Source organism: Miniopterus schreibersii (genome assembly GCF_964146895.1).
Source record: "Miniopterus schreibersii genome assembly, chromosome: 2".
Taxonomy (NCBI): domain Eukaryota; kingdom Metazoa; phylum Chordata; class Mammalia; order Chiroptera; family Miniopteridae; genus Miniopterus; species Miniopterus schreibersii.
Window position 1 is genome coordinate 107320149 of NC_138102.1, and position 27009 is coordinate 107347157.

General features: G+C 46.4%; 1 protein-coding gene across 2 annotated transcripts in view; it reads left to right on the plus strand.

Moving 5' to 3' along the window:
- PRMT8 (protein arginine methyltransferase 8) overlaps positions 1-27009 on the plus strand; it is an 82414-nt gene that overhangs the window by 52040 nt on the left and 3365 nt on the right. For both annotated transcript variants that reach the window (XM_081128941.1, XM_081128942.1), the window contains exons 5-8: positions 6864-7006; positions 7629-7716; positions 14056-14171; positions 20251-20401. In XM_081128941.1, coding sequence (XP_080985067.1) covers positions 6864-7006; positions 7629-7716; positions 14056-14171; positions 20251-20401 — 498 coding nt within the window. The remainder of the gene's footprint in view (positions 1-6863; positions 7007-7628; positions 7717-14055; positions 14172-20250; positions 20402-27009) is intronic.

Consider the following 27009-nt stretch of genomic DNA (forward strand, 5'->3'; position numbering starts at 1 on the left):
TAATCCTCACCTGAAGATATTTTTTCCATTGCTTTTCAGAGAGAGTGGAAGGGGGAGAGAGAGAGAAAGAAACATCGATTGGTTGCCTCTCCCATGGGTGGGCCGGGGATAGAGCCTACAAACCCAGGTATGTGCCCTTGGCTGGAATTGAACCGGGGACGCTTCACTCTGCAGGCTGACGCTTTAACCACTGAGCCAAACCAGCCAGGCTTGTGCTGGTTTTGAGTCACCTTTTATTCTGCCCATGCCTCAGCATTTTTCTCACCCTTGGAGAGTCAAGCTAAGAAATAAACACAGCCAGGCCACTGGCCCAGATGCTGTACTTATACCAATGTGGCTCCAGTTTCCATTAGCAGTTGTGGGAAAGGCCATGCCACGAGGGTAAGGAGCCAGGATCAATTACTCTTGCCTGCGTGACTGGCAAGCTGTAGCTCCCAACCTGTATCTACTTAGTGGATGTTTGGAATCCAAACTGAGTCTCACTCTTATTTATATTAAATATCATGTTGTGAGTTTTGGTCCTTCCTTACAAACAGAGCATTGCTCTCCTGAGGTCATTGCTCTTTGTCTGGTGTTACCTACATATTGGGTAGGTGCCCCGGGTGAGTGTGGATGCTTCTTCAGGCTGGTTCATGCTCAGCTCTTCATCTGCACTTTGGAATCCAGTCACGTAGCCAGTTGTGAACCTACACAATAATTTGTCACCTTCCCCGTGAAGATGCCGCAGAGGCGAAGTCATGCCAAACTCACTTTCTGTGTCTGTTTCCTCATCTGTGAAATGGGAATTATAGTGGCACACACTTGATAGAGTCATTGTGAGGGTCACAAAGTTCCTGTATGTAAAGGCATGGTGTACTGGAATGGGCTCTGCAAGCTCCTGAGAGCCAATTGTTAAATTGTCAGTAGATCTGTGGAATGGATGAAGTCACTTGGGTGTCTGGAAGTTGGCCACAGTGGGAGCATTTATACTACAGAAACTAGCAAATGCAAAATCAGGACTTCTTTCCTGGAGAGTCAGTTGTTAAGTATCTATCAGTACACCACTGTGTAAAATAAGCAGTATCTGGAGGGCAGTAAGCAGCCAATACATGGTAAGTATTTTTATTATTACTTCATTTATTAACTTGACCAATAACCCTGTCAAAAGAAGACATGAGATGAATCAGCCATAACGGTTTTTAATGAACCTGTACTAGTGGCTCCTGGCAGTTGTTACTTCCTTTCCAAACTGCTGGGGAACCCCATTAATAGTCTTAGAACTGGGTTCCTGCATCTGTTCCTTTGGACATATTGAGTCTCCAGGCCCTGTACCAGGTGCTGGGGAGTCAATGGCAAATGGGACAGACAAGGTCTTGGCTCTCCTTGAAGCTTACAGTCTCACAGAGAAGACAGACATCAAAGCAAGTGAACAAACAATATCACAATAGAATTAAACTTGTGAAAGTGCCTAGAAAGAAGCATGTTGGGGTTGTTGAGAAAAATGGGGCATCCACCTTCGATTGGGTGGTGGCGGTGGCTTGCTGGAGCTGCTCGCCTGGCCTTTGGAGCTGATTCTGTGCCTCTCTTTCCAACCTGCCACAAGTGACGGTGGTGGGAGCTGAAATCAGCCATGGTGGAAGTATTTACACCACAGACATCAACAAATGCTACAAATCAGGGCTTTTCCCCCTTAGCGGAGCCTGTTACTAAACATTGAACAGCACAGCACTGGAAAGAGGACCCTTTTTTAAAAAACAAGGCATTGAAGCTGAGACCCAAGAGACTAAGAGAGCTCAGTATGCTGAGAGTAGATGGAAGAGTGTTTACCAGAAGGACTGCCATTCCCTGGGGTGGGACATGTACTGCATGTCCCATGTATAATTAGTGAGTGAAGCCTGGCATGCTTTTCTGAATCCTTGAGCCTAGGGGAAGTTTGGTTGCCTTCTGCATTCCCCCTGATTTCGACCACTCTGTCTAGTACTTCTCCCTTCTTAATTCCCTCCCCATAGACCCAGCCCACAAAATCATCTGCATGTAGCCAGTGTGTTGGGGATCTGCCCTGGCTGCACCATGCTAAGGGTTCCAAGTGGTTGATGATAATTTCAGGTGGGGACGAGTCTTTGTATGGTTTTGATTACCCGAGTACTAGTCTAGCCAGTGCCTAGGGAAGGAGACATGCCAAGCAGGAATTCTGGCCAGGGAAGGGCTCTGGCCAAAGTCGAGCTCCAGCTAAGCAGACTGGGCTCTCAGCCCTCAAGGGAGCCAGAACAAGCTAGGACATGAAGCCAAGCAGATTATGCACTGGGGACAAGGCAGAAAGAAGCTCAAGCCCTATGTTCTTGGGTGAATAGAGGACTTGGGAAGAGAGAGGGGAACCATATTTAAGTTTCTACTATATTGAGTATATCTAGTGCCTGGGCCTGATTGATGATGCCACTCTAGTTACAGGGTCTGTTTTCTGCAGGATATATCCCAGGTGCCACTAGATATTGAGGGTAATGATGTTGGTGTTCTGTTTCTTCCATCATCACTGGCTTAAGAATGGGGCTGGGTCTAACCTTGTAAGAAGTTTGTCCATGTATCTGGACCCTGGAGAAGATGACAGTGGGAAGTCGAGGTGGGACTGATGGGTTCTACCTCTATGATGATTCCACCTCTCTTCACCCTACCAACCAACTGACCAGCTTTCAGGGGAAGGATGGGTTGTACTTAGCCTTCTCTGATTTCTTGTGGTGTGTACAACAATCCTACGAGGTAAGTGAGTTGGATAGTCTGGTCATTTGCAGATGAAGGAAAGGAATCTCGAAAGTTGGTGACTTGTACACAACAGGCTAGGTTTTGGCTCTACCTTTTGACTTCTGTAAATTCCAGTTCTCTCATTAGACAAATGGAGCAATGAGAATTATTGAGACAATATATGTGAAATCACTCTGCAAGCTGGTATTCAAATGCCAATAATTTTTTACTGTCATAATTAGGACTAGTTAAAAGATCTGTTGTCTCTGAATCCAATACCCCCCTTTTCAAAGTTGCTTACTCATCCATTCGTTCATTCAGTAACAATCTTTGAATGTTTGTAAGGAGGCAAGTGCTCTGCTAGATCCCAGAAATAGGAAGCTGAAATACACAACCAAGAGGAGGAGACCATAGACTAGAGGTGCATCAGGCCCTCAGAAGGTGTGTGGCAGGCGGCATGGCAGGGGCAGCAAGTGGCTGGGCTGAGGTGGGGGTGGCACTGGGGAGGCTCTGCTGCTGGTCCTCGAACTCACGCCCCTCATGCCCATGCTTCCATGGGACAAGATCTGCTCTGGGAAACAGTGAGGAGGCTGCAATGGGGAGACCACTCCTATCGACCCTGTGGGGTTACCTGACTCTAATGAACACACTGGAGGCCCAAATGAGATCAGGCTGGTCTGACTTGTAAAAAACAAACAAACAAACAAACAAACAAAATCCAACCAAAAAGAAACCTAAATGGTTAAATGAGTGACCATGAATAAGAATGACTACATTTATGTAATAATCACTCAAGCCAAAAGGAAAAAATCCCACTGAAAACAAGCCCCCAAAATCTGGATGTCTAATTTGTAAACTTGTAGTTACAGGCGGAAATCTCCCAATTCGGAGTTTATTGCTTCCTGTTGTGTATTTAATTATGATTAATCATTTCAAACTTTACCAGCCAGGGTCCTGCCATCTCTAGTTGAACAAACTTTCCATCATCCATATGGAATAAAAACACAGCTCTAAAGAGTGACCTCAACCTTGAGTTGACATAGTATTTGTGATATGGAATCCAGATCAGGAGTAGGGCCCTGCAGCCCATTGCTGCTCAGAGCCTTAATATCAGTGGCTAAGATCTCCTTGAAAAGGCTACCATGGAACAGGGACATCGGTAGCTGTGTACACCCACACAGCTCTTTGAGTCAATTCAGTACCATACACTGGCCAATAACCCCTAATTAACTGCCATAAAGGGGTAGCATTTTGCAGATTGGGAAACTGAATCTCATAGTTTAAGTAATTGTTAGGAGAGACTACCCCTGATGACACAGCTGGGCAATTGCATTTGGGTCCATAGAAACAATGTGGTCTCTTTTTAAAAAAAATCAGACTTGAGAAGTTGGTGGAAATTAGAGTCAAACTGGACATTGCAGGCACCGTTTCTTTATTGACACCAGTTATTCCCCAGACTCCCAGAATACCTACACATGCTGAGTACATATTTGAAAAATCAAAGCATTTTGGAGCTGCAAATGATCTTAGGGATTTTCAGATTCAACCTCCCTCATTTCTTTTTCCCCCAGTGAGGAAACTGAGGCTCCAAAAGAGAGAAATTCTTTAATCAAGGTTAGTTGTCAGCTGGAACAGAGCATAAATTTTCTGCCTCCAGGACCCCAGTGTAAGGTTGCGCAGGTTGGGCACTGCACAAAAGCACCTGGGTAAGGGGATGAATGGGGTGTGAGATCCATCCACAGCTGGACTGAAGGGAGGTGTGTCTTTCCTTTCACAAAGGGTCCATCCACTCATCAAGCCAAGTAAGGGCCACATCTGCTTTGAGAAATGTTTGGATGCAGAAGGACAATGTTAAATGAACAGAGGCCCAGATTGTTGAGTGCATTATAGGGTTAATTGATTCCTTCTGCTTTTTTGTAAGAAGAAACTGTGATTTTTGCTGTTCTGTGACCTACTGTATTTTCATATGTCTGTATCTTAGTATCTATAGCAGCAAATGGGTAAAATGGCTAGTGCGGAGAACAGGGGTAGCATTCACTCATTCTGGGAGCACCCAAGGAATGTTCCATTCATACCTATCTGTGGGACTAAACTATAAGTTTTTGTCCACTTTTGCTGTTTTCAGTCCTACTAGAGCCTAGGCCATAAATCTTCATGGTGAACCTTGCACTAGGCACCCAAAGTGGAGGTCATGGGGCACCACAGGCAGGAGAAGATATCTTCCTGGGCCCCCGGGAGGCCATGATCTAAGGCATTCATTCATTCATTCATTCATTCACTCACTTGTTCTTTGAATGTTTGTGCCTCACAGATATATGCAGACATTAGGGAAGAACCTTCAAGACATGTGCACAGAGAAAAGAAAGGGAGACCATTGAAACACTTTAAAAATGTTTACAAAAATAAGACAAGCCAGGCTTTGCATGCAAATTACTAAGCAGGTGGATCAGGCATATGTGTCAGTTCTTTTTAAGAATAAGAAATAATTGGGCACTCTATTTGCATTTTCAAAAGTCCTTTACTCTGTCCTCTTGTGAATTTTCTTGGTGCTTCCTGGGCCCTGCGCTGGGTTGAGTTCCTGCCTTTGGGTCTCAGGGAGAGGCCCCAGAGAAGCAAAACTTAAACACCTTCTCCTCCCACCCCCTTCTAACCTTTTAGAGAAGACTGGCCCTTCCTGTTCTTACGTCTTAAGGGTAGGGCTTATGAGCAGTAACCAAGAGGGTCACATGAGCCTGGGCCTCAATCTAGAGTGATCTGGGCTGGTGTACATCTGCCAAGTGTCTGATTCTTGATAGAGGAGGCCTTATCTGATTAAGCCTTAATTAAATACCAGATATTGGAGAGAAGACCATCATTAGAGGCTGCTAATGGGCATTCCATCTCCCACCTGCATTATCCGCTGTGAAGACAGGAAATAAAGCCAGTGACCTGTGTGTGCTTTGCCATCTAGAAGCCTCCAATTCAAATTAATTTTTGTGAAACTCAGATTCAGAACAGATGTGACTTTTGGGTTTTGTGAAAACTCCTGAGCACAGGCCATTGTTCAATTTCCCAACAAAGCTCAGGCATTGTGTAATTTTTCAGAAGATGGCACAGAAAGAGAGTTTGAGAGCATGAATATGTGTAACCTTTCAGAGGAAATGTTCAGATGGAACCAGCCAACCAGTACATCACCCTGTCGATTTCACAGCGGCATCTAAGAGAGCTTTCACTCTGATCTTTATAACAACGAACACAAAAAGAGCCTCCAAAATTAGGTGTATGTGTATGTCAAATGATCAAAAATCCAGCAAAGAAGTTTCTTCTGCCACAGAAGGACCAGAAGGTCTTGGAAGTGACTCATTAGCAGAAGCCAGTTAGATCAGGGGCTTTGTCCTGGCCCCACCCCCTCCACCTCTCTATGGGCTGGTCAACAAGGGAGAAATGTAAGATAATGTCTACCTTCTGCTGAACCCCAGCTCTGAGCCTGGCACTTCACATGTGTTATTTCATTTCATCAGTACAACCATCTGCTAAGTATGTGTCACGTTCCTGGGTTGTTCTCTGGGGAACTGGAGTTTGGTTTGGTCAGGTAACTTGTAGAAAGTAATACAGCTAATAATGAGAATGTCCAACACTTAAGCGCAGGTTTTTCTGACTGCAGAGCCCATGCTCTTGTCAAAACACTAAACTGCCTCCCTCATGAACCCACCGGGTGATGAGCCCTGGCTGTGAACAGATGCAAGAGCAATAGAGGCATCACCCAGCTTTCTTTGGGTTTGAATTGTCAGGGGAGCCTAACATGAGTGGGGGCCATGAGAAGAGTGTTAGTCATTGCATATCAGACCTGGGCTCTATTTCCACCGCACCATGTAACCTCCCTAAGCCTCAGTTTCCTTAGTTGTAAATACAAATAATAACAAAGTGTTTATTTCATAGAGTTGCTGGGAGGATTACATAACATGGTGCATGTCATGGGCTTAGTCCAAGGCATAGTAACTGCTCAGTAAATTTTAGGGGGGAAACGTGCAAGTCACTTTCAATTCTCTTAGTATAAACTAGCGTGGTGAAGGGTGAGGTATGTCCCTACCTAAAAGTAGAATCAGGACCAGGCTAAAATCTGTAGATGTGGCCCTGCCAAGTGTGGCCTTGGGGTTCTTATTTTCCAGTCATCACCATATTTAAGGGTAAAGTGGAAGAGGTGGAACTGCCTGTGGAGAAGGTTGACATCATCATCAGCGAGTGGATGGGCTACTGTCTCTTCTATGAGTCAATGCTCAACACAGTCATCTTTGCCAGGGACAAGTGGCTGGTAAGTGTCCTGCATGCTCTCCCGTTGTTGATCTCTAGCTGTCTTGCCACTCCACCCCTAGCCTTCAGCCTAGGAAGAATATGAGGACTTGGGCTAGAAGGTCACCTCTTTCAGTCCCCCCTCTTTAAACCAGATCTGCTTCAGGGAACAGAATGATTGTTCCTGGGTCCAAAATGTCTAACTGTCACAATGCTCTTCTGTAGGTCTAACCTCGGCTTCTTTCACCACAATTGAAACCCATTCTGTGTTTCAATAGACAAAAGTCTATTCTGGTCAAATACTTAGGATTGCATGGCTGCCCAAGAGCCAAGAATGCTCCTTACTTTGGCTTCTCCAGGCTAAGAGGTCATATCATCTTCCACTCTTCCTCAGTGCACTTACTTCCCCTCCTCCTACTTTATTTGCTCTATTGATTCCACCTGGGTCCCTCAAATTCTCATTGCTCCAAAATAAAAAGTGAGCATTGCCATCTGAGCCCTAACCCTGGCCAGGGTGACAGCCTGCTGAATGAGAAATGTTGGCAAGGGGATGCCTGTCTGGTGACTCTATGTGCAGTTCAAAATGTGATGTCTTTGTCAGGTGAATAGATTACGAGACCCATTTCCCCACAATTCATCAACAGAAACCTGGAGGGCTTATGTTTCCAGACCGGGCAGCTTTGTACGTGGTAGCAATTGAAGACAGACAGTACAAGGACTTCAAAATCCACTGTAAGTCACCTTTTCATTCTCTGTTGGGCTTTTTTTTCATGTTTAGGGTGGGAGGCACTTCAGCGGACCTGAGATGAGCAGCTAGTATATAAACACACTGCTATATTTGTGGATTCACCTGAGCCTTTCTAGATTCTTCTCTCTGTAAATGTTTTCCTCTAGTCCCAAGGGTGGCAGGTTTACAGAGAGAAAATAAACAGCATGGCTGGTATAAGATAAATGTCCTGGGGTGAGAGAATAAATGCAATGTGAATGATAAATAAGTTGAAGCCACAGAAGCTGATCTTTTGCAAAGAATAGCAGGCCAGGTGGCTAGGTGTCAGCCGGTTTAGCTATCCCAAAAGTCCACCACAGGCGTCAGAAATGGCAGGTCTCCAGCCAAGCCAATCATCCTGACTCCTGCCTCACACTACTAAGACTTATCAAAATGATATCTGTTCTCCTTCACATTAAGTAAAATATGTATTCATCTCTGGGGTTCCTTTGGGGAAGCAGTGAGGGTGGGAAGGGATAGAGGCTGAACGTGTGCATGCGTGTGTGTGTGTGGTCCAGGAGACTCATATCCAAATCTGTATTCATAGTGCTTTATCAGCTGAAAACTTGTTCTCTTAAAAAAAAAAAAAAAGCCAAAAAATACCTTCATTGTTTTATCTGCTCCAAAATGGACTGTTTTGTTCTATTTAATTTAAAGGATAACTTTTCCTAGTGACACAAGCCTAAGCCTCAATGAGATTATACCAAACCTCCTTTCTAACCTTTCATATAGTTAGAAATGGCCACATCTCCCCAACCAGAACCAAACAGGATAAAGGAGCAAAGAACCCCTCACACATGCAACACACACAATTCAAAAGTCCAGAAGAAACTCCAGAAGTCCAATGAACTCAGCAGATCTGGGGTTCCTGCCCCTCCAGTGGTCCAGCCTCTTTGGCAGATGACTGTTGAGGGCCACAGACTGAGCAGATAAGTAAATGCCTCTTGCTCTGAGAGGCTGAGACTCAGTAGTTCTGCAAATTGATTCACAACATTGCCCTCTAATAGCTGTTACTGCCACTGATGAGCCCTCAGCTGGACTGTGCTATGGAATGTGTGTGTCTGTGTGTGTTCATACCCTTCTGGAAATATAACATCAAAGCATGAAGTTCAGGTTCAGAAGAAGACAGAAATGTGACGGTTGTTTGAGGCTCTGTGCTCTCTGTCTGCAGCCGATCTGGCATCATTTCTAACACTTGACAAGGATTGAGAAGTAGGGTAGCCTAGGTTATTTAGATGACCATGCTTTGAAATCTGCCAGCCTTGGGTTCAAATCCTACCTGGGTCACTTTGAGCAAATTACCTACCATCCTTGGGCCTCAGTTAGAGATAATATCACCAATCCCATAGACCTGGCATGAGGATTAAGTGAGACGAAGCATATCGAAGGACACAAAAGTTCTTGGTGCTGTGCTGCACCAGGGTCTGGTCTCCGAACCACCACTCACTAAGTCCCTTTCTGCTCCTGACTCTGGCAAGAGCACCTGACTGCTAAGCTTTCTGGCCTCCAGTGGCTCAGAATCTGGGACAGATGTGCTCTCACAGAGTTTGCAGACACAACTCAGCATTGATCAAATGTATGTCTAAATGGGACACATTTTGCCCTGGAGCTGCATTATAAGGTTGCTGTTGGAGTTCTTGCTGTGTAATGGCACCTAATAGTGTTCTGAGGAGAACCTTCAGGTGCAATCTTCACTCTCATGTGCACTTAAATATTTATTGAGCTGCGACCCCACACACAGCTCTTTAAGTAACTTCCACATGGTTTAAAAGCAAACATATCTTTCCTCCTCCCTTACCTGGATTGTGTCTGAGAACCTCTGTGATGTCACCTTGTAATGAGCCAGCAGGGGCCAGAAGAGGACTGGACGGGCCCTGTGAGGGACTAGGGGGAGCACCGCTACCCAGGTGCCAGTCAGAACTGGAGATCATGTGATTTAGCCTTGCACTGCCTGTTGCAATTTTCATAGCTTCTGGGAAAGAAAACAATTGAAAATCAGTCCCATTTTCTCTTGTGGAATGCTTGCTGTGGAATATCTGTCAAAAAAACAAACAGAAACAAAAATTAAACACACATTTAAATTTATTTAAAATACTGTTAAGTTTCCTATTTAAGTGGTTTTTTTAAATGATGTGTTTTTGTTTTTAGTAAAGGAGGCAACCCCACTTAGAAATCTGTTTCAAATAAATAAAGATTTTGGTTACTCTTGAGTTCTAAATCAAAAGTAAAGCATAAAGGTTGCTGGTTGCTAAGGGAACAATTGTAAGCAAACTTCAGTTGGCTCAAGAACCAGCTAAAAAAGAAAAATCTTGAAGTGGGGCAGGAGAGTGAGACATGCCCAGGCCCTTTCAGAAAATAAATAGTTAGGAAAACAGCTTCCTTTCCTCCCCTCTTTCCTTCCCACCTCTCCTCTCCCCTCCTCTCCTCTCCTCCCCTTCCTATCCTTTCCCTCCTCTCCTCTCCTTTCCTTTCTCAACCACATGCAACATGGGAACGGAAGAGTGTGTGAAATCAGAACCCGCCCTCAGTGTGCTCGCCAACTGCTAGAGAGCACACAGAAAGCGGGCAAATGACTGGCATGTGCTAGGCATGTGAACGAATGGGTCGCAGAGGAAGGAATAAAAGTAAACCAGCAGAGGCATATGCGGCATGTACTGTTTACACTTGAGAGAGGAGCAATCATTTTTTAAAAATTTATACTATGGAGGAGAGTCATAGAACCTCAAAATTGGAAGGAAACTTGGAGCGTATTCTGTTTGATTTCTTACCCACTACATGAATCTCACCCAGTGCATGAATCTACAAACGCTGAGAGTCAGCAGGATGGACGAGAGCTTGCTGGCTTGTGAGAAGATGAAAAGGAAGGCCCCCCGCCGAGCCAGCAGGCCGCAGCTGGAGGGCTGGAGGGCAGGAGGGCAGGAGGGCAGGACCTCTGGGAAGGCTCAGTTGCTGTGCATGGATTCTCCTCTTTTACCCCCAAATCCAGAGCCAGTCTCTGGCTCTGGCCTCATTTATACAAGGAGTTAACTTTGTTTCTGAGAGCCTAAAATATATAAAACTATTATAAACACCTTTTCTTCTGTCTAGAAGAGAAACTATAAGTGGCACCTGGTGGCATTTGCTCTGTGCTTCTCAGAGGTGGTCTCATTAGCCTGATTGGAGAAACTCAAATTGCCAGGGCCAGGGTGAGGAGGGAGGATGTGGCTGCAGCTCTCACCAATGGAATGTAAAATGCGTTCCCCGGTTCTTCATATTTCTTCTCCCCCAGCTGCTTCTGAGATTTTATTTTGATATACATCAACTTGACTTTGATGTGCCTAGGTGTGTTTTTCTTTGTTTCTATCCCACTTGGGGTTCTGTGGAATTGTGGGATCCGTAGGCTGATGATTTCATTAGATTAGGAAACATTTCAGCTGTTATCTTTACAAATACCTCTTTTACTGCCGGATTCTCTTTCTCTTCTTCAGGGACTCCAAATATACATATGTTAGAAGTTGTTTGATATTGTTCCATTGATCTTGAGTGATCTGTTTTTGTTGTTGTTTTTGTTCTTTTTCCTCTGTATGTTTAAGTTTGGATAATTTTTATGGACCTGTTCTCAAGTTTATTCATTATTTCCTCTGATGGATCTATTCATTCTGCTAGTAAGCTCATTGAAAGAATTGTCTCTGATGCTGGGTTTTTATTTCTAGCATTTCCATTGGTTCTTTTGTAGAGTTCCTATATCATCAATGAAATTCTGTATCTTCCATGCATGTTTTTCCATTAGATTTTTAAACATATTTAGTATAGGCACTTTAAAGTTTCTGTTGAGTAATTCTAACATCCGAGCACCCTCTGAATCTGACTCTTTTGACTATTTTTCCTTTTGGCAATGGGTCATGATTTTTCTTTCTTTCATGTTTTGTAATTTTTTATTAATGCTGGAAATTGTCAGTAAAAGAATAGTAGAGAAGATGAATGGTATTTATTCCCAGAAAAGAGCACGCCTTTTCCTCTACCAGGCTATTAAGTGGTGATCTGAGTCAATCTAGTATGTGGTTTTGGTAGGTCTGGGCTTCCTTGTTGCTTTAGTTACATTCATTGCACAGTAGTGCAGTTCTTTTAAAGAGTTTGTTTTAATCCTTAAGCAAAAGTTCACAGATCCTTCTGATGTTATTTTTAAATCACCAGAAAATTAATAACAATATTTCCTGGTAGCCACTGGCCTTACTCCACATTCACTCCTTCGACAGACAGAACAGAATTGCAACAAAAATTAATCTGCTTGATTTGTGTCGTCTCCCATCCCTGCTCTGCTTATGCCCAGGGAGGTCATGGGAAATGAATGATCAGCAGAAAGGAGAGCAAAACATCTAATGTCCTGGGTGATCCGTCTCCTGAGTAACTGAAGGTAGGGTAGTCTAGCCAGGGACATAGGACATGAACTAATGCCTAAAAAGGAAAGAAGAAAGCAACTCTTTGAGAGGTTAAATTCTTATGAAGGTTACAAAGCAAGTAAGTGGCAGAGCCCAGATACGAACTCCAAAGCCCAGGCCTTTAACTATTACACACACAGACTCTCAGGTATTTGCACAACACTTGCACTAAACCACAACCTGTGCCATGGCCGTGAGAGAGTAAGAGCAGGAGCGTGGCACAGGCCTCTTAAGGAAGGATTTTAGATGGAGGCGGCGTGTCTTAGTGAGTGTGTTTCACCTGGAGAGAGGAGGGTGGCTATTTCCAGATTTTAGAAGGGGGTCTTCTCTGATGCATGTCTTGTTGCCAACCGAGCAGCTTCCTTCTCCAAATGCAGGTTTCGATTTGGAATTTGGCACCAGCCTCGGGTGATTTAATGGGACATGACTGTCATCTTATCCTCAAGCCAGACTTTCACAACTGCTCCGTCTCTGGGAGATTGTTATTTTCTCTGCCTCTTCTCCCCGAGGGAGGTCTTTGTGTGCCTTAGAAAAGCGTGAGTCAAAGGAACACAGCTCCACTGCCTGTTCTTTGTTCCCTCCTCACACGCCCCTCTCCCAAACATATAGGGACATAGTTTCCTAACATATCATGTATTTGATGAACATTTTAAAAGAAAATTTAATCCCAAAAGATTTTAGAGAAAAATATCTCCCCTTCAATGCATTTCTAAGCCCGTCCGAGTAAGCAGACAATTCAGCTGCCTAGTAACCAAAGCCCCTACCAGGTCAGCCTCTGTATTGTGGGGAGAGGAACTTGTATTCCTGGTACTGTTACACTGGGTCAGTGCGCCGAAGGGTCAAGGTACAAGCTGTGTTTGAGCCCTAGCACCACCATTTCCCTGATGCATGACATTGGGCCCAATACTTCATATGAGTCAGGTGTCAACTTCTCCCAGCCCTGGTTTCTCATGTGTCATATATAAGCATCCTCATGGGGTTTCCGGGTAGCTGGAATGAAGAGTCTGGCCTGGGATTGTTGGTCAATCATTGTTGGCAATGATTACCATCATTTAAGGGTGGTCTTGGGCCGTGAGACTTGCATTCATTTACTCACCAATCCTTCACCCTAAATCTTTCTCCTTCTCAAAGTATCTTATGAGCTACCCCAAGAGGCCAAGGAGCTCCGCGAAGATGGTTTGTGTCCCACCTGAGGGATAGTTCTTATGGGATAGCTCCTTAGTGACTGCGTCATGGCATGTGAGAGAGGTAGACTGTCATGGACAGCCCCCTCATTTTGCAGTTGAGAAAAACTGAGGTTCAGAGAGATTAGGGAATTTGCACAAGGCTTAACTAGTAAGTGATGGTGCTGAGATTCAAACTACAGCCTCTTTCACTTTACAAGCCCATGTTTCTCTTTGCTGCATTAAAGGTTCAGTGGGCGGGGACAGGAGAAGGGAGAGAGATGGGCCTTCTACATGTGCAGAATGGCTGGGCAAAGGCACTGACACAGAAATGCGCATGGCAGGTAAGAGAGTTCATAGGAGACTCTGATAGCTCAGAAAGGGGGACAGGAAAGTAAGTATAGGAAAAGACAGGTAATTTGGGTTCTAGTCTTAGGCCTAGCTTTGTAGCATTCTAGCTGTGTGACCTTAGAGAAGTTTCTCAGCCTTTCTGAGCTTTAGTTTTCTTAACTATAAAGTGGGACCTATACACATGAGATAGTGTAAAACAGCATTTGGCACATTGCAAGCTCTCCACCCAGATGAGCCATTCTTCTCCTATTTTGATGTAGGGGGACATGGGCTGCCCCTCACCCTCTTGGGCATGCCATGCTTTAGTACTCAGTGTCTGGGAGATTTCTGGGGGTCCTGCTGCTGGCCCTCATGTCTTGCTCTGTTCCCTCAGGGTGGGAGAATGTCTATGGCTTTGACATGACCTGCATCCGGGACGTTGCCATGAAGGAGCCCCTGGTGGACATCGTGGACCCAAAGCAAGTGGTGACCAATGCCTGTTTAATAAAGGTCTGCAGATTCATCCTGCTTGGGCCTGGGCATGCCGGGAACCCAGCTGTGCCACCCTGGAGAGTGGTGGGCCTGGAGTAAAGGCATCACCAGCTACTGCATGGCCCCGGCCTGGTGAGGCAAGACCACCTTGACCAGAGCCTCTGGCATCACAAGGTGGCCAGTCAAAACATCATACAAAGAGCGACTGGAGTCCACGGTGGCACAGCTGAAGGGAGGGAGTCAGTAGGTGTCCCTGGGTGGTGTTGGGGCAGGGATGGGCTGGGAGAGAGGGTAATAGAGGGGAGGGCATCCTGGAGGCAGGAGTGTTTGCTCAGGTTTGAGAAAGCTACTCCATTCAGAGCTGGATGGCCCTCTTAGGAAAGAAATCCAATACTCAATCTGCTGTGTAATCGTCATTACACTCCCACATCCTAGCACACGTGGGACGTCCAGACAGCAATACACCCCACTTCCTGAGCATTCCTGTTTGTAATGCTGTAACATCTTTTCTTCCAAGGCTTTCTTCAGTGCAGATGCAGAGCACGTGGTCAGCATCCTCATCATATCAGTCCCTAGTGTGCTCTCATTATTGAATATTCAAATAAGCCAAATTTGGGGGAGTAAAACTCAAAGATCCCCTTGACCTCCCCTCCCTTTCAACCGCATGCTCCTCCTAGAGGGAACTGCTGTTCACATGTTGGATTGTGCTTTCCAGTCCTTCTGCTAAGCCTTTGCATTTATATATGTTAATATATCATGTTGAATCATCTAAACTACTGATATGTGATTGTTTTTTAAAAGCTAGAAAGACATTAATTTCATATGGTTCAAGTTGATTTTTTAATTTAAAAATCTGGATTTATTTATGTAAGTATTCATCAGCCCACCCAGCCCTCATCTTGCTAAAACATACTTGCCTGCTCTGGTTTCACCTCTTTTCTGGAAATACTGGTGTGGGGGACTGAGGCATTTACAGTGTATGAAGGGGGAGGGGCCCAGGGCTGCTGAGGATGAGGAGGAGTTTCTGAAAGACTAATGTAAACTGCTGATTTGCTAGATGAGAACTGTCCTTTGTCCCCGGGCACGGTCTTCCCAAGAACCACAATCCTTGGTTTGTAGTATTACCGCAGCATTTAGAAGGCACCTCCAAGAGCAAATAAAACTAGATGAGCCTCACAGAGGTCTCAACAGATGCTGCCTCCCCTTCGTAACATTCTATCTAAGAGGTTTGGTTTCAAGTCTAAGCCTTGGACTCCCCATTGACAGGATTCTAACTACTTAATGTGGCCAGTTCCAAGTCCAGGCAGGATTAACTGTGAGCAAACATGTGCTTCAACTTCTACCTACCAGCCCTTCTGTTTTCGAAACATCTCCCTTTGAGTGCCTCAAATAAGAACCAGGAAAGTACACCTGAAACAAGCTCACCACAGTGCAAAACATTTCTGTAATATTATGGAATAGATAGAAATCGACTGTGCAACTACATTTGCCAGAGTGATACATGGCAGCTCTATTTGACCACTAGGCAGCTGTATGTCACAGCTTCAGCGTGGGGATAAAATTCCTTCAGTGTGCTTTCTGCCCCTGACCTGCTGGGGTGACACTGCACCTCTGTACATTTGCTGGTCACACTGTGGACTGGCCTGCTTCCATCTACCCAGGCCACACTGGACTCCTTTCTCCACCCCGTCCCAGCCAGGAACCAGCAAGAGACTTTCCCTTGGTAACACCTGAGTGCAGCCAGGGGCCAAGCAGCCAGGCTCAGTGAAGAAGGTGTTACAGGCACCAGAAATACCAGAAAAGGTGTTATTGGACAGCCCCCTGAGTTGAAGGGGGAGGGCTGTCTCCTCCTCGGTTCTTGTCAGTTTCATGGGAAAGAATTCAAATGAGTGACCCCAGATGGTTGCATTGTAGTAAAGCAAATTTATTAAAGAAATAAAGCAAGTAAATTTATTAAAGAAGCAAGGCAAGCAAATCTATCAAAATACATTTGGCTTATAAAGCATAGACCGACTCTCTCAGCTAATCTGAGGTGCCCCACTTGGTAGAGGTTTGGCTTTTTATACTTTTCCGTCTACAGGTTTTAAAATTCCTCTGCTGGATATCTTGGTACAGACTGGCTCTCTAGTTCTCCCTTTTACTTTGTTTATGGCTTTCCCAGAATTTATGAGAAACATTTTGCAATTTTATCTTGACAAGCCCAGAGACTGCTGGATTCTCTGTTTAAGGAGTGAGACAAAACTCCCCCTTTTCTCCCCCTTCCCTAAGGCAGCTGACTCTTTGTTTAGTGGGTGAGATAAACTCTCCCTTCTTTCCTTTTCCCCTTCTCCCCTCCTGCCTTAGCAGTTCCAGGGCGATTTAAGCTATGTATTCTCTGGTTAGGGAGGAGAGACATTAGCCATTTGTTCTTAAGCATCCTTGGTTGGGAGATAAGATCTTGTGGCAAACTGGCTGTACGCTGCCCAAACTGATTGACCTTGTTTAATTTTCTTGTCTCAGTTTCCCTATTCCTCCTGCTCTGGAATTTTCCTAGCTTCTCACTTCCCTGTTATAGAGGGGCAGAGTGAGGATGTGCCAGGCCTGGAGCCCTGAGCTGCAGCCCTGCCCCTCCCCCTCCCGGTACCCCCTCTCCCTCACTCCTCTGAGAAGGCTGCAGACTGGCTGTGATTGCTTCCTCCACCAGGAGCCCCCTCCAGCAGCTCTCTCGCTAATGTGCTAAGCAGCCTGTTGGGAAAACACTTGCCCTTCTTCACACACTTAATTGCTATTTTCATGCTATTAACATTGCAGAGTGTGACACTTTATTATAATTAAGACTCTGTTTTGACCAGACTTCTGCTCTAAGACATCCATTTGTAACATTATTGAGTGGTGGGGATAGGGGCGACCAGGGGCTCTTCTGAGTAACTGATGCCTTTGGAGCCTTCCGCTTCATGGGGGTCACCTGGGGCCAAGTCAGGGAGTCTCCCAGATGCCGTTGCTGCTGTGAAAAGAAAGAAACCTTCCAGCAAAGGGGTCTGGACTTGGGGGAACCGGGATAACTGGGTTTGACTCTGTAGACCTAGGGTTTGAGAAAGGGTAGAGTTGAGCCCAGAGGGGGTCCATGTCTCAGAAGCCCAGCCACAGCTGATCCCATACTCAGAGATGGCCCAGCCCCCACTCCAAAAGACCCACTGCCTCCATGTCACCATTTTAATGTATAGGCCCATTACTTCTGCCTTGAAGGTTTTTATTTCTTCATTGGTCCCCATAAAATGCAAATGTCTGCAGGACCTAGTGAACACTGTCAGCTAATACAGTTGATAACTGACATTTGGTTGATGGAAGGCTAAGAACAACACCCTATAGAGATGGAATTCCTGATAGATGGGTATGTGTGTGTGTGTGCGTGTGTGTATGTGTGTGTGAAGTGAGGGAGTGACAGAAGGAGGAAGAGCCAGGTCTAGATGTGTCACGGAGCCTACTTTCCAGCACCCCCTCCTGCCTTTCTGTGTTCAGGCCGATAAACTTGGATATTTTTAGCTAAACCATGAGGACTCATGGAAGGTTTTGGATGCAGGGAGCGGCACAGTCTGAATGGATCTGAGAGATTAGGCAGTTGGTATGAAGGAGAAACCTGGGAAAGGGAGGGAAGTTGTCACACAGGAGACCTCTTGGGGGAAGGCTGATGAGTGTCAGGTGCTATGTCACACAGCCAGGGTGCACAGACCAATAGGTGCACTCTCTGCCCCTACAAAGCTCCAGTCTAATGGCAGGAACAAGGCAAAGGTGGTGAGGCTGCTGAGATGAGCCAGAAGTAGGGTAGAAAGACCAGGCTAGGCTGGTGGCAGAGGGGACCAAGAGAGAAAATACCACAGACCTTAGAAAAAGCCTGGAGTCTGCCCAGCTGGCCCTCACTAAGAAGGAGATGGAAAAGTCACTGAGTGTAGACACTGGGAGCCTGGTGGACTGTGCTGATGCCATTAATAAAAATGCAGTCAGCCACAGCTTGCTCTAAGAGTTGTCGAGCTGGAGGGAACCTGTGGACAACATGTGAGTGGGAGGGAATGAATGTCATGAAGGCTGACAGGCACTGGGTCTAAAAAGATTTCCAGAACTGGAGTCACGGCCCAAACTAACTGGGTGACATGTCATAGAGGATCCCTCCACTTGGGTACCAGGGAGAAAGGAAAAAGGATTGTGAGAGGGATGAAGTAGAGGGAGGGGGTTGGCTGAGTAAATGCAGTAGGAGCCAGCAGTGTGCTCTTTGAGGTCAGAGGCTGGAAAGAGTCAGGAAGCATGACTTACGAGAAGCAAATGGAAAAACAGAGGCAGTTTACCTGGGAGAAGAAAAGTTTTGGGGACCTGTGTGAGCTGGCACCGGCATTCGGCCTATTCTGTGGGTGGAGGCTGCAGAGATCAGTGCGGGCTCTCGTTCATTACAGGAGGGATCTACCAATTGGAGGAGTCAGGGAATGGAACCAGCTGCCTGGAAGGCAGTGAATTCATCATCCCTAAGGTGTTCAAGCGAGCACCAGACCCCCACTTACCGGGCATCTCCCGAGGGCGCTCTCGTGTTGGCTATAGTGCACTTGCTTTCTAATTCTGCATGCGCTACCCCAGGCTCACCATTTTTTCAGCTTTTGTTCCCCAACCTTAGCCTTACTGAGGGGCTCCCACATTTCCCTGAACCTGCAGTCCCACCTCTTCCCAACTAACAGGTCAGAGCTTCAGCTCCCCATGGGGATGTCAAGACTGCTCGCCTAGGGCCCTGATCTGCTGGCTCCCTTGACTACACCTCCTCCCCCGTTGTCCCATGGAGGCAGGACTTCTCTGGGAAGGCCCCTGGGTGCTTCACATCTGCTTTTCACTTATGTATCCTAGAAATATGTAGTGATAAGGGATCGGCTTCACCTGGGAGCAAATTCTGAGGGGTGGAGGGTAGAGGGGAGGGCATCCCAGCCCTACTGAACCAAAACAGCAACCTGTGCTTTATCAAGTCCTCCCAGCGATTCTGCTACATCACTTTGTCTCTCCCCTGCTCTTGTTTCCCACCCTCAGACCCCTGTCCTAATTATTCCCAACATGTTCCATTATCTGGGTCTCAGGAGAGCCCTGGGAAACGTTCCAGGCACACAGGTGTCTGGCTCTTGCAGCCTTCAGGACAGAAGGCCTTGCTACACAGCCGGCAGTGGGAAGTCCTTCCTGAGACCTCACTGAAAGCTGACTGGGTGCCTCTTGGGCTCTTGGAAGGTTTGCCCTGTCTCATTGGAGTCAGCAAAAAGCAGCCAGCATTCTGCACACAGAAAGAACAGCACATTGCAAACTTTTATTACACTTGCTCCCCACGCGAGATTGATTTTCAGCCACTTCCCAGCTGAAATTGTTGGAGTATTAGTTCTTCGTTCTCCAGCCAGAACTGAAAAACTCTCACCTCTTATTCCTCCCTTTTCTTTTTTTTAACTGTCCAGGCTTGTTAAAAATGGCCAGCAGAGCTTCCTTTAGTGAAGCCTCTGATTGAGGGTAGGCTTGGGTCCTCACTCTGTAATAATACTTGATGCCTCCTATTGCCTAGCACTTACATTTCAAAAAACTGGGAAATGAGTAGTCTGGTTCACCTGAATCGCTGGGAGGACTTGATAAAGCACAGGTTGCTGTTTTGGTTCAGTAGGGCTGGGATGCCCTCCCCTCTACCCTCCACCCCTCAGAATTTGCTCCCAGGTGAAGCCGATGCTTGTCATCTCGGAACACACTGTGGAAACCACTAGATGAGCCAAGTGATGCTGAGACGGCCACTCTGAGGACATTCGGGTTGGGTTTAGGGATGCTCTGTCTGATTAAGCTTCCTTTCTCTCCCCTCCCCTCCTCAGCCCCCACCCTCAGATTTACCCTTTTAATGCTGTTCCCCCTGGATTATGACTCATATCTGTTGCATGATTGCTCCACCCTAGAAAGGATGGAAGGGGTCATAGGGAGGGAGGTGGGAAGTGATCCTTAGAGCAAGGACAACCTGGAAAGTCTTCAGTAGGTAGTCCCCCACAGGAATGCAGCTGCCCACCAGGACCCAGCCCTGGTACGGGTGCTAAGTGTCCGGCCTTCTCTCTTCTCTGGGCTGCAGGAGGTGGACATTTACACGGTCAAGACGGAAGAGCTGTCGTTCACGTCTGCCTTCTGCCTGCAGATCCAGCGCAATGACTACATCCACGCCCTGGTGACCTATTTCAATATTGAATTTACCAAGTGCCACAAGAAAATGGGGTTTTCCACAGGTGAGCGTTTTGATGGCATTTCAGACCGTCCCTTCCCCCATGCTGAGTCTCTGTGGGCAGTGACACAGGGCTGACCCCAACTTGGGGGAAGGACCTGGGCATTAGCCAGGGGCCCTTACTTGGCACCTCTTAAGCCTCTGCAGCTGTGGAGTAATTGGAGTAATCCCGTGACCCCACACTCTTGGCTGCCCAAGGAGAAGGTAAATAAAACTGTGGCTGGCTGGGCCAGAGTTGAGAGAGAGCTTAAGTGGGGAGAAGCAGGGGTTTGGGCCCCTTTTCAAATGCACATTTGTTCATTTAGCATTTCTAGAGCATATTTTGTGTGAGTGGTAAGGAAACAGTGGAATTAGAGTTTCTCTCCCCCTGTGAAGCCTTACTACAGATTCAGCAGACTGCAAATGGTGTCCCTGTGTCTCCTGCTTTCTTTACTATGTCCAACCCAATCCATCCTTACTAAGTCCCTGACAAGGTTCCCCAAAGACCACCCACACTGTCCCTCCCAGTCCTCCTGCAGAGGTGCCTCACTGCCTGTAGCAGATAAGCCCCAATATGTTAGCTGGGTAAGTGGGGGTTCTGTGACCTGGCCCTAGCCCACTCCTACACTCTCATTTCTCACCCTCCTTTACTTCACCTTCCACCCCTGTCCCGTTCATACTAAGCACCTTGCAGTTCCCTGAACTCAGTGAGGCTCTTAAATCTCTGGGAATTGCCTCTGCACACCCATGTCCATCACAGTGTGCCATGGGAGCAAGAGGATCTTTATGTCAGAAGCTCTTGTCACCTCCTTTCCTCCTGTGTTAGTTTGCAAGGGCTGCCATAACATTATCACAGACTGGGGGGCTTAAGCAACAGAAATTTATTTCTCACAGTCCTGGAAGCTAGAAGTCCAAGGTGAAGATGTCAGCAGGGTTGGTTTCTCCCAAGGCCTCTCTCCTTGACCCACAGATGCCTGCCTTCTCCCTGTGTCCTCATATGGTCTTTCTTCTGTGTGCACATATCCCTGGGATCCCTGTATGTGTCCTAATCTCCTTCTAAAAGGACACCATCCAGATTGGATTAGGGCCTGTTCTCATGGCCTCATTTTAACTTAATCACCTCTTTAAGGACCCAGCTCCAAGTAGAGTCACATTCTGAGGTATTGAGGGTTAGGACTTTAGCATGGGAATTTTGGGGGGACACAGTTCAGCCCATAACACATCCCCTGTGCTCACTTTCTCACCTGGCCAACCCCAGCACAGTATTACTCGAGCCCCTGCTTCCCTCTTGGGTCAAGCTTAGGTGTCCTTCTCGGGTTCCCTAATGCCCTGTACTTAGCTTTGTCATGTCCATGTTTAAAGTGATGCATATACACAAAGCAAAGATAACAAAGAGTATAAGAAGTCAAGGAAAATGCCCTCTCCCCATTCACCCCAGTTGCACACCTCACAGGTATATATTGTTAAGGATTTCTTTCGTGTCCTTCCAAACAATTTCAGTGGTGCACAAATACATACATATCTATATACACCTCTTTTATTCTTTTTATCTGAAATAATTATAGACTCAACAGAAGTAAAAATAGTACATAGAGTTCCTTGAACGCTATGCCCAGCTGCCCCTGGCGGCATCTTACATAACTAGAGTACAGTATCAAACTACAGCATTTAAAACACACAGGTTGGCTCGTCCCATACACACTGCCTTAATGCTACCTTTCCTTTGTTAACAGTATGTCTTGGAGGGACTTCCATAGCCTCACAGAGATATCTACTTTCTTTTTTAAACAACTACACAGGAATTCAATGTAGGACGTGCCATCATTTATTCAACATTTCTACCCATTTTTGCAATCTTTGGTCTTCCCACAAGTCGGGATCACATCTCATTAGTCTCTGCACTCCTGGCTCCTTTGGCAATGCTTGACTCACAGCAGATCCTAAACAAATACCTGTTAAATAAGCGTGTAAAAATATGACTTCTTCCCTCGGGGATGTATTCAGATCACCATTCTTGTGGAGTCTCCCTGGGAACTGGGAGCATGTAGTTGTGGGTGAGTGTGCCTGTGGCAGGAATAGGTGGGTCCTACCAGAATTTGAGGATGTGATAATTCACTTCTGGAAGACATGGTGATAACGATCCTTTCTTACCTGTTAACAGAGGAGGCAAGGGTCTTAGCTAATCCCTCACAGAAGGTTTTTTTTTTCCCCAGAACAAGTGTCTCCCAATTGCCAATACCAGGGTTTTCTAGTCTCCATCATTCAGGCCAGTGCTGGTGCTCCTTGCCCTGGGGAAACCAGAGGTGCCCAATCTGGGTTGTCACAGCTGTTTCCCTTCTTAAAGGGGCAGTCTGCAAGCTCACCTTCTTGATGGGCAGAAATAGCCAGGAGGGAACAGGGAGATTTTACCTAGACCTTGAAGAATGGAGAACACTCAGCCTCACAATGGTGAGGAGTGGGGGCCATGAGAGGGCTGAGGAGCCTGCTTGGGATCAGAACTGTGACTGGAGGCCTGGGGTGGAATCACAGTGGCTGCTTCTGCCTCCACCACCTCCAGGATGATGCCTTCAGCAGGGCCTGCCCTGCTGCGGGTGACGAGAAAGTCAGTTGGCAAGGGTACTATGGGAAAAGTCCTGGCTTTTGAAAGCCTGGGCTCCAGCCCTTATACTCTCAGCTGGGGTCCCTGAGGTCAAGCAGACAGCCTGGTGAACCCTGTCCAGAGGTGGCTCTCTGGCTCTATGGTGGCAGGAACAACATTCCTGATGCCTTCCACATGGTGGAGTCTTGTTTAAATTCAAATTCAGAATCAAAAAAGTCAGCCCTGGGCTGCCTGGGAGAAGGTGAGAATTTAAAGTGTTAAGTCGTCAACCACTGGCTCCTTTCCTTTCTGTTCCTTGGTCACGCCCACCATAGTCCCACACAAGCCCCTAGGAGCAACATGAAGATGAATGTGTTTTATAAGCTCAAAGACCTTGGGTCTAGCTCAAGGTCTGAGCATGCTCCTTTGTATTTTGCTGTTACGGCATTATGTCCCCTCCCCTGTGCACAGGAACTTAGGTTCTGAAAGAACATTTGGAGTTCCTGTAGTCCTCATTTCCTGTGCCTTGGTGCAGAAACTCTCAAAGTGTGGTCCATGGACCAGCAGCATCAGCATCATCGGGAACTTGTTAAAAATGCAAATTCTTGAGCCCTACCTCAGACCTACTGAGTCAGAAATTCTGGGGTGGGGCCCAGAAATCTGTGCCTTAAGTTTTCCAGGTGATTGTGCTACATGATCAAGATTGAAACCACTACCTTTGCCAAGCCTGCCTCAGCAAATGGCTGAGAATGTGACCAGTGCTGACATCCCCTGGAAAAGCAATTCCATCTCCTGGCTGCGGTATGCCTCTGGCCTCACCCAGACAGTATGCCTGCTGGCTGACAGATCCCTCCTGCCACAGCATCTCCACATACATAGTGATCAGGGGAAATTACATTTTTCAGCTGCTTTCTCAGCCACCCTGAGATGTCAGCATGGGACTTTGCTTCTAGTACACAGCAGAAGTCCTTACCAGTTAGCATGGGCTTGAAAGTGGGCTTTATGCAGACCTTCTGAGCTCGGACCACCAAAGAAAGAAGATTTCCTTTTTGTTTTTAAGGACCCCAGATGCACAGAATTAGATTAATCTCAATTACTGGTTCATGACATACTGTCATCGTTGGGTCATGCACAGTTCACTTTTTGCTGATTTATTAACTAATATAATGAATACCTGTGACCTCACCACCTAACTCAGGATCAGAATAAAGTAAATAGTAACTAGAAATAAGACTATTATTATTATTGGAATGTACATATATTAGTTAAGAAATAAATTATTAGAATATAAATGTTAACCAGAAACCCATTATTAACAAATATGGTTATAATTAATAAGTGTAAGTAATTAATTCAGCTACATTCTAAATCCCTGTGAGATCACCAGCTAACTTAATTACTTAAATGCTATCCATACCTTTCCATCCACTTGGATGCTCTACTCCTATCCCTGCCCTGCCCCATATCACAGCTAGATGAACATTATCCTGAATTTTGTGTTCTTTATCCCTTTGCTGTTTTAGAAAAATTTCATCACATGTGTGTATAGGCCTAAACAACATATTGTTTGGTCTCAGCTATTTTTGAACTTTTTGCAAAGCGTAGCCTGCTTATGTGGCCCCTCTTCATCAACCCCCAACCGTGTTTCCATCTCAGCCCAACAGCAGCTGGCTCTGGGAGCCCTCTCCAAAACACATCAAGTATTGTGTGGCTTGAAAACAATCCCTTTTAATGGGCTACCACCTCCTCTCTAGCTCCAGGCAGGAGCCATAATGGGCACAGGCACCCAGAGTTTCAGGCTGTGCCAGCCAGCAGGCCCAACTGCCCCACTCACCGCTCTGGCACATCCTGGGCAGGTAGGGGGAGGAAATTGGAACTGGGACCCTAGGGCTGCTGTGTGGTAGGTAGAAGGGCAGTAGACTGAGTATGAGCAGGCCTGGATTTGAATCCTGGTTTTTCCAGGAGTCAGCATGCTGAAGGTGACCTTGAGCAACATAATCTCTGGGCCTTGAGCTTGTTATGTGTGACAGGATACCATTGGACCTAGGTGGCCTGGCAGCTCTTTGTAGCTTTGCCATCCTGTGACACAGTCATTTTCTCAGGTCAGAGAAGCTTCTTGGTGCATAGTCTTTAATTCTTCAGGCAGTGTGTGAGCCCCCTAGGGGATATAATTACAAATTTGCAGCTGGAAAGGGTATTAGATTCCACTTAGCCACTGGGAAGTGAAACAGAAAGTGGGCTTCCATTCCCTTTCTAAAAGCACCAGGAAAATTCTGTGAGAAGCCCCTGCTGTTTGTTCCCATGGCCCCTTGCGGTCACAACTCACACCAGACCTAATTGTCTTCTCACTTAGGTGGCAGGATCTGAGCGGGGCAAGGTTGTATTGGTTGCTTTTCCCCAAATTTAGGACCATATCTGGCACATGATAGGCATCTTGAATAGATGTCTGTTGGATGGATGGATGGATGGATGGATGGATGGATGCATATGCACTTGGAATACTGCAGACAGTACTGGTCACACTCACTTCAAAATACAAAACACAAGCTGTCCATAATCCAGAACCCAGAGAGACTGTGAGGAGAGGGGCCTGAGGGAGGGAGAAAAGGGGTCAGATACTGAGAGCATGAAGGTATCTTCATAGCAGAGGAAGCTGAGGGTAGGGGAGGAGAAGGAAAGGCCTGTTCGCTGACCAGAACCCTAGATGTCGTCCACAGCCCCATGGGGAGTGCTCCCCTTTGTGCACAGCAGCTTCCTGGATGCTTCCCTGGACATGCTAGACCACCAGAGTCAGGCAGCACACCTTTGCCGGTCGCAGCCACAGTTTATGGATACGTAAGATGATACGTCACTTTCCATAAAGATGAAATAACCGCCTAATGCGTAGTAACTCCCTAACACGGGCCTAATATGCTTTAGGTAGGGCGACCATATAATTTATCTTTCAAGTGAGGACGCCTTGAGAGCGAAAGGCAGAGCTGTTAGTCAATGCCGGAAAACAAGTAAACGGGAGCTGCCGTGCACAGCAGAATGTTGGGTTGCCCTCGGTGTATCTTTTCCTCACTCTCATCCATCTAATCCCCACAGCACCCCACATTCTGCAGGTGTAGAAAATGAGCCCCAGGGTCAGGGTGCAAATACTTGTCAAAGTGGAAACTGGAACTGGGTCCGCTGTTGCCTACTTTAAGGTCCTTCCCTCTGACACCCATCCAAGAGAAGTTATCAGATTTGAACGATTAGGTTTGCTACGCGAGTTCAGCCATGGCTGTTCATCTGCATCACTGGGCGGGAGGGGGGATTTTTAAGTCTTGGCAAACCTGCCCCCTTCTCACCCCCAGAAATACTGAATTTCAATCCCTAGTAGAGTGGAAACAGTTGAAGTTTAATAAGTCTCTTCTGGACATCTTATTGGAGAATTAGGACTGAGAAGACTGGTTTAGATAATTAATTCATAACTAATGGACCCATCATGGAAATAAGACTTTGGGGAAGTTCTTAATCTTTTGATGTTGATGGTGGGGGAGGAGATGACTTTCTTCCAACTCAGGGCTGGCAAGTTTTTTGGGGGGGAGGGTCATTACCATCAGAGGCAGACTCCTAGGCTTGGTGGCTGGCAAATCTGAGCCAGTGAAGTCTCTGGGATTCTCACGAGGCATCTGATTAGGTGACAGAAAGAAGCCGCTTGAATCTCCTTGCCTGAAGGTCTTTGAAAACAGGAGAGACACCTGTCTGAGCTGCTGTAGGTGGAAGCGGGGGTGAGAGTGCTGTCAGTCATACACTGCTCTTTTCTACACACACCGGAGACTGTCTCTTGACAATTTATTTAGATGTAGTTGGCAGGGAAGGTGCTGGGAGCAGGTGGACTTCGTCTGTAGACAGCAGTATGCCTTAGAGGCCAGGAAGGCTGGATATGTTTGGGGATCCAGGATCTGAGAGGCACAGATCGCACGTTCATAACCCTCCTTCAAGCCCTTCTAAATGTTCAGGCTGCTCTTCCCCTCCATGACCTTGAGTTTGCATCGATTTCCCACATGCACACACTGAAGGCTATTCAA